This window comes from Sturnus vulgaris, chromosome 6 (genome assembly GCF_052056855.1).
Source record: "Sturnus vulgaris isolate bStuVul1 chromosome 6, bStuVul1.hap1, whole genome shotgun sequence".
NCBI lineage: Eukaryota > Metazoa > Chordata > Aves > Passeriformes > Sturnidae > Sturnus > Sturnus vulgaris.
Genome location: NC_142248.1, coordinates 26883842 through 26895223, shown reverse-complemented (window position 1 = coordinate 26895223; position 11382 = coordinate 26883842). Strand labels below are relative to the sequence as shown.

Here is an 11382-nt window from a genome sequence, read left to right as displayed (position 1 = left end):
GCCGTTTTTGATGCCTTGTGTTTATTTTAATATAAAACGCCCAAGCAAACCAAAAAAAGAGGATGACAGAGAAGGGTTTACTGGTTTCTTGTTGATTCTAGCTTTGAAGATATTGGTCACTGGGAGCACTTGTGTAGTGCAGCTTGACTGATATGAGAAGGCATCCACCAGCAAAAGTGTGTTGGGAGCTTTTTGTGCCTGGTAATTGAATGGGTGAGCAGTGGAGGGGCTAACAGAGACACCCTGCTACTGATTGCTCAGACCCTTCAAGTATAATAATCTCTAATGGAATCAGAATTTTAAGCAATCAGCCTAAAAATCCCTTTTCTGATGTTCAGCCACTGCTTTTGTTTTTTGACATAGCATTGGTTCACCTGTTGCTGGTCATCTGCAGCAGTAAAGCATGGCCTCATAACAAAGTCCTGTCTGACTCCATGGATCATTATCCACCCTGCCAGCTGGATTGCAGAGCCATTCCAGCAGCCCTGCCCAGGGAGCAGCTGGTGAGGATGCAAGAGGTTCTGTCTTCTAGCATGTTCTAGCTTTGACATGATGGGTTTCCAGCCCTGTGAGAGCTGGGCACTTCATGCTGAAGAATGGTGTCTAGAGTGAGGAAGCCAGCTCAAGATCTATAGTAGCATCTCCCAAAGGCTGCGAATCCCAACCCTGGCACAGGAGCAAAGGGAAAACATCCTGGGAGAGCCATGCTGCTCATTTAGAATGGGCTTGTTCCACAATGCAATGTGTGATAGGCTGTGAAGGGCAAGAAAAGCAGCAGAGATCTGAATGCAAAGAAATACCCCCTTTGGGTCATTGATAAAGTAAGTTTTCCAGCTCTTCCTGGCCTCAGGACTGGTGGTGGGAGCCGAGACCTGGCAGTGCAAGGAAGGGCCAGCATGGCAGCCTCCAGCAGCACTCCCATCTTTGACTGCCTGTGCCAGCAGGGAGGTTTGCCCCAGCTCCCACAAGCTGCCCCTTTTCTGTGGCTGCTGCCCAGTGGGGATTCTCCTGTCACTGCCTGCCACCAGCTGGCACAGTGGGAGACTCCCTGCCATTGCTGTGAGGGATTCTGAGTGTGCAGGCTGCAATCAGGGAGCGGGTTCCTGAGCGGGTTTCCAGGCGGAGGTGCAGTGTGATGGGGCTGACACCCCCTCAGGGTGTCATCACACCCCTAGGCCGTGATGAGCTTCCCAGTGTGAGGGCCTTGCTCCCAGCCAGAGCTCCTGCCCAGCTCCCCAGCACAGCAATTCCCTGTGTTAACTCTGTTTACCACTCATTACAAACCGTGGGGGGCCTCTGTAGGGACATGCGATGGGTTTTAAATTTCCCAGTTTCTCACCCAAAGGGAAACCCCCTCCATGCCTTCTGCCCTGTGCCATAAACCAGAGTGGCAGGGCTCACCCTGGGGAAGCTGTGGAGGAGCCAGCAGAAAGAACATGCTGAAACCAGAGGCAAATAATTTAAGTACGAATCAGGTAAAAATAGTGTATATTTTGGGAGGGAGGAGGGTAGAAAAGAGCACTGTTCTCTCAAAATCTAGAGAAAGACTTCCAAAAGGGTGTTCACCCCCTTCCCTGGGACTTGCTAGTAGTTCATCTTTGGGAACACCTGCTCCATCTGCAGATGATATGGGTGGTGGTGTTCTGAGCTAGCTCTGTCAATAGAGTGACTGCTGACAGAAGGTGGGCAAGAAAGGCACATGACTGTCCCAGGACTACAACCCATCTCCAATGGAGGGATGGTGCCAAGGGCTGTGTCAGTCTATCTGGGACACAGTGAGGTGCTCTTCTACTCCTGAAACTTCGCTGCTTCTGCTCACTTGTTTGGGTTTGTTTTCATAGGGATCATAGTGGGCAGTCTGGAGGTGGAGATGTGTCCAAACAGTCTCCTTGCCACCAAAGCCTCCGTAGGACATTCCCAGGCAGGGTCAAAAGCAGCTCACAGGTGGGGAAAGGCTCTAGTGGGAAGGGTTCCCCCTAAAGTGGTGCCAGGAAAGACGCATGGGAGTGACGACGCCAGGCAGCAGCTGGGTGAAGTCATTTTATTCAAGGCACGGTCATAGCAATAAATCACGAGAAGGTACAGACCTCTGGCACATTCCTACAGTGGGGCAGCCAAGGGCAATCAGACCAGCAGCCCGAGCTCCTGAGGACACACTGCCACTAGCAGGCACTTGCTTCTACCCTCAGAGAGGCCACCAGCATCCCCGTGCCCTGCCTGGGGCTGCCTCTGGAGCAGGCAGTGAGGGGAGCAGCTGAGCTGTGGGAAGCCACGGGGGCACCTGGGCAGGAGGGCACAAACCCCCCGGGGAACTTTTTTGGGATTGGAAGGGTGTGTCTGAGCTCAAGGCTCCCCCAAGGCAACCACTCTGTGGCTAGTGTGCTGCAGCCACCGGCCCAGCATGCAGGAGCACGGGTGGGACAGGGCCTTGGGACTGCCAGCCAGCTGAGCTGAGACACACTGGCCCCACAGGTATGTCCTAAAGGGCCCCTTGATGCTCTCACTGCTGGGCTGCCTTTAAACCTCCCCCCCAGCCAGTGGCACTACTAATGCTAACCAGTGAGCATCTGCCTTTGAACAACAGCACTGCCCATGCCAGCAGCCCTGGTGCTGGCAGAGCTGCACTTTCCTCCCTTCCCTGGGATGGTGGCAACTCTGTTGCTCTGAAGCTAGCAGGAGAATCAGGGACAGGAAAATCAGCCCTGAGGTCAAAGCAGGGCTGAGTGAGGAGCCAGCATGCCCAGGTGGGCTATGATGGCAGAGGAGCTGAGCAGGATGAGGATAAGCCTTCATCCCCAGAGGCCACCACAGCTGCTCTGGATGAGTTGGGAAATTCCAGGGATGCTGTCTGGGCAGGTAATGGTGCATTTACACTAATCACAGCAGGACTCACATTTGAGAGGCAGTGTGACTACTGGGGGAGCATCTCACAGCTGCAGCTTGTGGACAAGGGCAGGTAGGATGTGGTGGACTAGGAGGACATGGAAGTCCAGGTCCTGCCAGTGTCCACCTGTTCCCCCTGTTCTGGTGCATTAGGACAGAGCTATTCTGGGTGCCATGGGCAGCCCCAGTGAGAGCATGAGCACGATGGGTGCTGCCAGGGAAGAGGAGTGACAAGGAGCTGTCCTCAAAACCATTAAACACACTTGTCTCTTGATCTCCCACTTCTCCCCAAGAGCCCAAGGGCACAGGCATTGTGCAGCAAGATGGAGGGATGGGATGGGAAGTCGAGGAAGAGCTAGGAGTGCATTTGATGCCTGCCTTGGTGCAGGGCTGCTGGTGCTCATGTAGGGGCTCTGGTGACAGATGTACGGACACTCACTTTCTCCACCAAAGCACAAGCATGTCAGCAGTCCCTGCTAAAATGGGCAAAGCAGGGGAGGCAACTGCCTGAGCAGTGGGTGGATGGGGTGAGATGCAAGGGTTAGGGGTGGCTATCCCCTGCCACTGAGGACCCACAGGACAGCATGGTGGCAGGCACATTCATCTGGGCTGTCTTGGCTGCTTCTTCCTCTCAGAGGGGCCAGGGCCTCCCTCCTGCCCCTAAAAGCATGGCCTCTCAGAGAAACCCTCTCCCTATACTGCTGGACCCCCTCTTCCCCACTGTGTGCTGGAAGAGGCAGGTGGGGACAGGGGGATACCAGGGCGCTCAGCCAGTGCAGGCAGCGGGAGGGACCATCAGAGCCTCCTGCCACTGCCCATGCAATGGGGTCTCTCCCTCACATCAGTCCTGTCATCCCCTGGCCCATGAGCAAGGTGGCCCCCACCAGTGCAAGGAAGGCTCCTTCCTGCCCCACGGCCTGTCCTCCGCTCTCAGCACAGTCTGTTCTCAGCCTGTGGCGGGGGTGTTCACTGGTAGCGAGCCTGGCTCTCTATCACGGGGCCACTCCTGTACTCGCCCTCCACTGTCTCCAGCTCTGTCTCGAAGCTCTGCAGCCCCCCATCCTCCCCATCCTCCGCTGGCTCCAGGTGGTTGCCCATGGTGCCATAGGACTGGTGTGCTGGAGAGGCTGCTGGTGTCAGGCTCAGCTCGGGCTCCTGCAGGACAGTGGCCACAAAGAGCTGCCCCGGGGGGCAGTGGGCCATCAGGACCCAGGGGAGCAAGAGCAGGTGGCCACAGAAGAGCTGTGGAGGGGTACTCACATTGGAGTTAGGGGTGGAGGAAACGCTGCTCCGCTCCACATCATTGAAGGCGCCCTCAGACTGGTCAGACATCTGAGGAGGAGGAGAGGCCGTGAGGAAATCATGGTTTGGGGGACCCAACTTTGGCTAGGGACAGCCAGGTGCTATCTCAGATTCCCCAAGGAGGGGACAGAATGGGTGGCTGTCTCCACTCACCTGGTAGCTAGAGGGTTTCCGTGGTTGCAGCTTCTTCAGGCAGAGGCCAAAGAAGGAGAAGATGATGCAGGAAAGGAGGACCACAAAGGTGAAGAGAGTGACAGGCCGGGTGGGACCTAGAGCACAGAGACACTGGGGCAGCACATAAGCCTACAAGAACCTGCTGCATGTCCAACTGAGCCCCAGGCTGGAGCCTGCTTTGGGTTTACAAGCTCTCAACCCCTTTCCCAAAATACAAGCTGATACCACCTTAATCTGCCAGGTCTTCACAACACCTTCCCCCTCACCACCCTCCATGCCATGCCTAACTCAAGGGTGACATCAGAGGTTCGTCATCCCCAAGCATGAGACATGACCCTGAGCAGTGGCAGGGCACAGCCCCAAGCTCTCCCTACCGAGGCGCAGGACGGAGAAGAAGAGCAGCCAGAACATGCAGAGGATGGGGGCCACCACCACCTGGCTGATGGCGGCGACGTGGAGGCGCTGGTTCAGTTTGGTGGGGATGTACACGTAGTAAATGTTGTACCGGTCAACCATGTGCTTGAGCAGCATATACAGCAACCCTGGTGGGACAAGAGAAGCCCTTTGGGTGGAGGGCAATGGGGACAACCAGGCCATAGGGACAGCAGAGCAGGCCCTGGGGATGATGCCCAAGGGTGACCTCCTGTACCATGCAGCAAGCCTGCACTCCCATGTTGCTGCTGGTGGCTGGGACAGGCTGTTCTCAGCATGGCTGGGACCATGGGCATGGGATCATACTCACCAAACGGGACGATGATGGGGCAGGTGATGCTGTAGGTCATGACAACAGAGAAGATACAGCAGGTCCAGGCGTACTCTAGTCCAAACTGGAACTGGTATGCTTGGCTCTGGGGCACAACCAACAGTGTCATTGCCACCTCTGCCACTGCAAGGCCTGCCCTTGCCTTTGCATCCTGGCCTGCAGGACTCCCTCACCCCCACTAGTCCCCAGGGGGCTTGAACAAGTCCCCGCAAGCATCCCTACATAACCACAACAGCCTGAGTTTCCAGTGAGTGCATCTCTGCTGTGCTGGGGGTCACAAAGGCTCACAGGGGATCAGAGCCACATACCCGCTTGACATGGAGCCGTTCGGGCTCAGACTTGGCAAAGCAGAGGCGAGCAGTGTAGACGAGGAGGCCTGGGATGCGCAGCAGCTCCATGGCTGTTCCAATCAGGCTGGAGGTGACTACGTAGTTGACGAAGAAGGCGCCATTGTCTGGGAGGAAAACGCACCTGCCCCAGGGACAGAGAGGTGAGACGGTGAGAGGATGCTCAGGCAGGAGCTGCAAGAGCTGCTGGCAGTAGACAACAGGTGCTCCCGCTTGCCTGGGAAGTTTGGGAGCTTCCTGCTACTCACTGGAATTTGATTTCAGCCTCATCCAGAAAGTGGGTGTCGAAGAGCCAGCGGAAAAACAGGTCCAGGCTGGAGGGGACAGAAGAGGAGCAGCTCACACAGAGGGAGAGCTACAGAGCAATATGAGAGACATCCAGCAGGCATGCACTTTTCCCTGTCTTGAGTGGGCAAGACCCTCTGCACCCTACACTGCCAGAACAGCCCCTTCTGTCACACAAGACCACTGTGGAGTGTCTCCTTGCCTCCTGGATGGCCAGGATTGCTGTAGCTGGAGCTATGCAGATACCTGACTAGGTCCTTCTAGAGTCTGCTGTACCCAAGCAGCAGCTGATCACTGCCACCAGCCCTCTTGGGTCAGCTGTGGCAGCCTGGTAAACTGCTCTGCTCCACTCCTCTGCAGGGAAGGTTTCCATCTGCAACCATGTGTGAGTGGCTCAGCACTGCTAGAGTGTTTTCCTCCCCAGAGATCACTGTGTTTCGGTGGCAATGTGATCTTAGCCCTTTGGGTCTGGGCTGCTGGGGCGAGGGGCCTGGGTGTGATCCTGGCATCTCATGAGCAGGGAGAGCAGCATGGGAGGGTGGTCCCTACCTGCTCAGACCTAGTGAGGGCAGAATGATAACCATGAACACCAGGAAGAAGAAGCATTTGTGCATGGTGATCTGATTTTCACTTGACCTGCAGAGAGGGAAGACAAGAAAAGAACATTGCACTTTTTTGGGAAAGAGCAGCAGGTGAGGTGAGGGGCTAGGCTTGGTCTTGCTTTTCACCAAGGAGTTACTCCCTGCCTCACAAAGCTGGGTGCATTTGATCTGTGCATCCATTGGGGCCTTGCAAAGCCTCTCCCAGGCTAGGGTTTGTCATCCTGAGGAATCTGCTGTATTGAAAGCTCTCATACTCCCAGTATCTCACCTCCTTCATCTTTGCCCTCTCCTACCATCCCTGCTGGTATAGACACCCAACAAGAGGCAGATGGGTGTCTAGTATGAGTTCAAAACCTCCTGTTTCCCCCAGAAAAAGGAAGGGAGGTGGTGACAAAGCTCCTGCAAGGACTTGTCAGACCAGGCACAGGGCTTGGGGCTGATGGAGGGTCAAGACAGAGAGAGAGCACATTGTAGGAGCTGGGTAGTTTTCTCTACTTTAAGCATCCTGAACCCATACCTCTGCCCTGGAGGGCTGGAAGCATGGTCCTGCTGCTGCCAGTCCACCATCACACCGTACCTCTTACAAACTTCTTCAGATACATCTTAAAACCACCTAACTTTGTCAATAGCCTGAAAGTGTTCAGAACTACGGGAAGCAAATGGCTCCTTTGTGCATGGACTTGGAGCTCTTTCTATGGAGGGAAACATCCAGGGGATCTGCTCCATTGTGGGGGTCTACTGCTCACTGCCTGCTTCTCTGCAGGGTGAGTTCACCTTCCTCTACAGTTCCTCCTATCTATAGCAGCCCTGGAGGGCCCAGCCCCATTACCTTGTCCAGTGGGACTCGAAGAACGCTGAGTAGTACACAAGGAAGGGCAAGAAGACAGAGAAGGCCCAGAGCAGCAGTGTAGGGAAAAACTGGGTAATGATGGGATTCTGCAGGGAGAAAGACACCGAACACCCCTCAGCAACCCACCACAGCACAGCCATGCTGGAGACAGCACACAATGGTGTGTGCTGCAGGTGGGCTGGAGCATCCCCTCCCTGAGCAGGGGCATTTGTTTCAGGAGATAAGAACTTGAGGCCAGCCAAAGGCACCACAGCCATGTTTTAAGCCCCAGTGCCACCCAAAAGCTCACAATGAGCAAGAAGGAGCTGTGCTGTTGGCAGCTCCTAACATCTCTTGAGCTCTTTCTAGACCTTTCTTCTTGAATGGACAGCTACCTGCCTGCTTCCTGGACACCAGCACCAAAGCTCAGGTGCTGCCCCAGGGCTCGGCCACTGGAAACCCAAAGAGAAGGGGATGGATAGCAAGCACAGATATGACTTCATCAATGACCTTGATTCTCATCAATGCCCATCCTATAGGTGGTCTTCATAGGACAGTGTAGAGCAGGTACCCCTCTCCATCACAGATGGAAAGCCTGGAAATGATGACCTTTTAGGCAAATTGGCATGGGTTAGGGACTACCTTGAGGCTCTCCACAGGGTGTGTGACATTGAACATGTCCATGGTATTGACAATGATGGCTGGCGTTGTGAGGAAGAAGAGAAGGACGAACAGGCAGATATTAAGCAGAATGAATCGCATCCACCACGATGTTCCACGAACTGATAAATTCTCCCTGTAAGAGAAAAACACAGCTTGAATACGATAAGGAGGAAAAGCCCTGTGTCCTGGGCCTCTCAGCATAGCTTCATGAAGCTCTGCTCCTGCTATCTGCACTAGCCATGGCAGACAGTGTTCTGAACTCGCTCTCTTCTCCTCCCCATGCTGCTTTGCTGTCACGTGAGAGCCCCTTGGACAAGAGAATAGCCACAGAGGAGGTCCATACCACCAGGAGGCTTTGGAGTCAGGCCAGAGAAATCAGAGTCTGGTAATCACCCCCAATCTCAACTGGCTGGGCCCTGCCACCCCTGGCGTGATCACCCCAATCATCCCTGCTGACTTCTGCTATGGCAACAGGAGGGATTTTCTGTCCCTATCACCCTGGGAAAGTGTCCTACGGATACAGGCACAGGCTCCCTATAGCTATATGGGCTCCCTATAGCTATGGGCATAGGCTCCTTATAGCTATGTACATGGGCTTCTCCATATCTGCTTGTTCCCCCTTCCTCCCTCCCTCCTGCCATGGGGGTTCACCAGATGATATCGCTGGGTGCAGGGGCATAGCGAACACCCCAGTGGTGTGACTTGACCACGGTGGTGACAGAGGACTGCTGGGGGTGCTTGCGGCAGTGGATGTGGCTGTAGTCCTTCAAAATCCTGCAGGAAGAGGGAGCCGGGGGTCAGGTCTCTCTTCTTGTGAGACCCTTCCTGCAGCACTAACAGGGCAGCCAACTCTGCAGACGGCAGAGGCACAGAAGAGACCAACCCATTGCCTGCTTTAGGTTGGAAAAGCTGGCAAGGTGCCCCAGCTCCCTGGCAGTGGTGGCAAGCAGGCTGAGGGACATCTCCATGGCTGTTGCATGAGGGGCACTCACACAGCTGTCATCCGCTCGTCCTGGAAGGTGACGAAGGCCATGTCAAGCCGCTTGAGTGTGATGCGGTTGCGCTCTGCATTGAACTCATCTGTGAGCTTCTCCTCCAGCTCCCCGTAGTACTGCTCAGCATCCACCTGTGGGAGCAGCCAGGGCTGTGCTGTGCACCGGGCTGGGGCAGGGGCAAGCTGCCGTGCTCCTCCTTGCCCACGGTGCAGGTGTGCTGCCTGCAGCCCTGCCTGCACCCTCCTACCTCATCAAAGCCACAGAAGCGGCAGCAGAAGATGCGGGCGCAGGGGTGAGTTTTGATCATGATCTTCCCCTCCTTCTGTGCCTTGGTGGTGAAGTAAAGCCGCCCCTTCATTGCTTTGCGCCTGCCAGGAAGCCGGTAGTGAAGGTCATTTGGGGAGCACCAGACACACAGCCAGAAACCCAGACTGGGTGCCTTGATGTGAGGGGCAGGAGCAGCACACCCTCGCACAGAGGGAATGTGGATGTGCGTGCACTCACCTCTCTGCATCCAGCTTCATCAGCTTGCGCACGTCAAAGCAGAACTGGACATTGGTGACAGTGCAGCTGGGGTAAGCCTCGCTGCAAGCACAGGGGCATGGTGGCACCAGGAGCCAGGGGACAGGGACAGTCCCTGCCACCTGTCCGCCACTCACCCAGCAGGGCTGTGGCACATGGCTACTCACTGGAAATGCTTGATGATAAGTGAAGGGTCTGTGATCTCCTTGGGGATGTGGGTAACCATCAGTGTCCGGGCAACCTGCAGGAAGAGAATAGCAAAGGGATCTGCAGGATGGATCTGCAGGATATAACACTGCCACCCTGTCCACCCAGCAGTGAGCTAGGGCACCAGCTGCCACCCCAGAGGCAAGTCAGCACAGACCTCCTCAATGCCCAGTCCCAAACGCTGAAGGCAGAGCCAGACAAAGCCATACCCCAGACAGACGGATACAGCAGAGCTTCAGTCTCAAGAGACAAGACAGCAAGAGAGAGAGATTTGCCTCCAGGCTGTCACTTTATCCAGAAGCTGGTGAAAATCAGCTCTACCTTTCCCTACCAGCCCAGTTCCAGGCGACCAGCCTGGAAAAGACCTCTCTACCTATGGGGACCAGCATTTGTGCAAAGCAAGAAGTTGTCCATAAGCACTGAACAAGGCAGGGCTGGAGGAGGTGTGGTTTCTCACCTTCTCATTCTCTCTGTATTCCAGGTGGACAGAGTGGTGAGCCATGCAAAGGATGGTGAAGATAAAATAGATGAGGGCGAAGATGCTGTGCAGCCACAGGAGGCGGTCTCTGGAAGAGAGGAAGTGGAGATCAATGAGCACTGTGGTGAGCATGTGGCATGGGGACACGCCTGGCACTCAGCATCTCACCCATGGCCACCCCTTCCACCCAGCAGGACCTCCCCGTGCTAGCTGTCAGACACTCACCCCAGGAACGAGAGGGGAAGCACCCAGGCTGCTGACTGAGATACTACAGAAATGAGGCCACAAAACATCCCCAAGAGCAGTTCTGCAAGCACTGGGGTGCAACGAGCAGTGCCACTGGTTGGCTGCCCTGGCTGTACTCATGTAGTACAGAGTGACAGAAGAGCTACTGTGAGTGGTGTGCTGCTCACATGGCCCTGTCCCTATCTCCAGCACGGGGCTGTGGTGAGTTCTGTGCTTAGGTGCTCCCAGCAGTGCCCACCACAGCAGAAGCACACACAGCCCTCAGCCTGTGGGAGCACCTACTGAGTTGGGATGTTGGCGATGGTTGTCCGGCCAAAGTGGGTGGGATTGTGTCCTGCAGAGGAAGAGGAGAAGCAGAAGGTTAAGGAAACCCAGTGCAGTGTGCATGTTCACATTGCAGTTATTGGCTCTGGCCTTTGCTCCCTTCTTTTCCATCTCCCAGGTCCCAATCAATTCCCCACTGCCTGGAATTTCCCAGCCTCTAATGTTCCTCTGTCACCCAGCAGATGGTGGGCTCCTGCTCACGTGGGGGCTTCTGAGAGAGGGCCTTCTTTCCCGGAGGCACAGAGCTTGCCCAAAGGCTTGGAAGCTTGCATGGCACTCCTGAGTCATCCTGTGACAAGGGAAGCACCTACCCAGGAGGTCCCCTGAGAAGTTGACAGGCAGGATGACAGCCACGGAGAGCACGCAAACCAGAATCAGCAGGACCAGGAGGTGCCGCTGGAAGGAGAGGTAGGTGGTGGCATCGATCCCACACTTGCTCTGAATCTCCTCATCCCTGAAGAGAGGCAGGTGGGGGTCAGTGCTGGTGGTTCCTCCCCACCACCTCCCACCATGGGGACACTGGCTTGCTCCAGTCTCCCACAGCCCACACCAACTCATGACATGTGGCACAAAGGATCTGAGCACAGAGGGAATGAGGGACCCAGGCAGCCCTCCAGCTGCCATCTCATTACAGGATTGGTTCCTATCAGGAGAGGTTGAAGCCCTTTTCCTTAGGATAGGATTTAGGGGCCAGGAAGAAATGCAGAGGTGAGCTGTCTATTCTCTCTTCAGAGAAGAGAGATGTTTAAAGAGGGCTCTTCT

The 11382-nt window shown here is 55.4% G+C and overlaps 1 protein-coding gene across 3 annotated transcripts in view; it reads right to left on the bottom strand.

Moving 5' to 3' along the window:
* Positions 1 to 2027: 2027 nt before the first annotated feature.
* The window catches only part of TMEM63C (transmembrane protein 63C), a 31201-nt gene continuing 21846 nt past the window's right edge, over positions 2028 to 11382 (bottom strand). For all 3 annotated transcript variants that reach the window (XM_088167407.1, XM_088167406.1, XM_088167408.1), the window contains exons 7-24: positions 10932 to 11074; positions 10579 to 10630; positions 10030 to 10138; positions 9533 to 9606; positions 9348 to 9428; positions 9091 to 9211; positions 8841 to 8974; positions 8500 to 8622; positions 7828 to 7981; positions 7186 to 7292; positions 6304 to 6390; positions 5718 to 5783; positions 5431 to 5593; positions 5102 to 5207; positions 4734 to 4901; positions 4339 to 4454; positions 4144 to 4215; positions 2028 to 4062 (exon numbers count right to left, since the gene is read on the bottom strand). In XM_088167407.1, coding sequence (XP_088023533.1) covers positions 3850 to 4062; positions 4144 to 4215; positions 4339 to 4454; positions 4734 to 4901; positions 5102 to 5207; positions 5431 to 5593; positions 5718 to 5783; positions 6304 to 6390; positions 7186 to 7292; positions 7828 to 7981; positions 8500 to 8622; positions 8841 to 8974; positions 9091 to 9211; positions 9348 to 9428; positions 9533 to 9606; positions 10030 to 10138; positions 10579 to 10630; positions 10932 to 11074 — 2089 coding nt within the window. In that variant the 3' untranslated portion in view covers positions 2028 to 3849. The remainder of the gene's footprint in view (positions 4063 to 4143; positions 4216 to 4338; positions 4455 to 4733; positions 4902 to 5101; positions 5208 to 5430; positions 5594 to 5717; positions 5784 to 6303; positions 6391 to 7185; positions 7293 to 7827; positions 7982 to 8499; positions 8623 to 8840; positions 8975 to 9090; positions 9212 to 9347; positions 9429 to 9532; positions 9607 to 10029; positions 10139 to 10578; positions 10631 to 10931; positions 11075 to 11382) is intronic.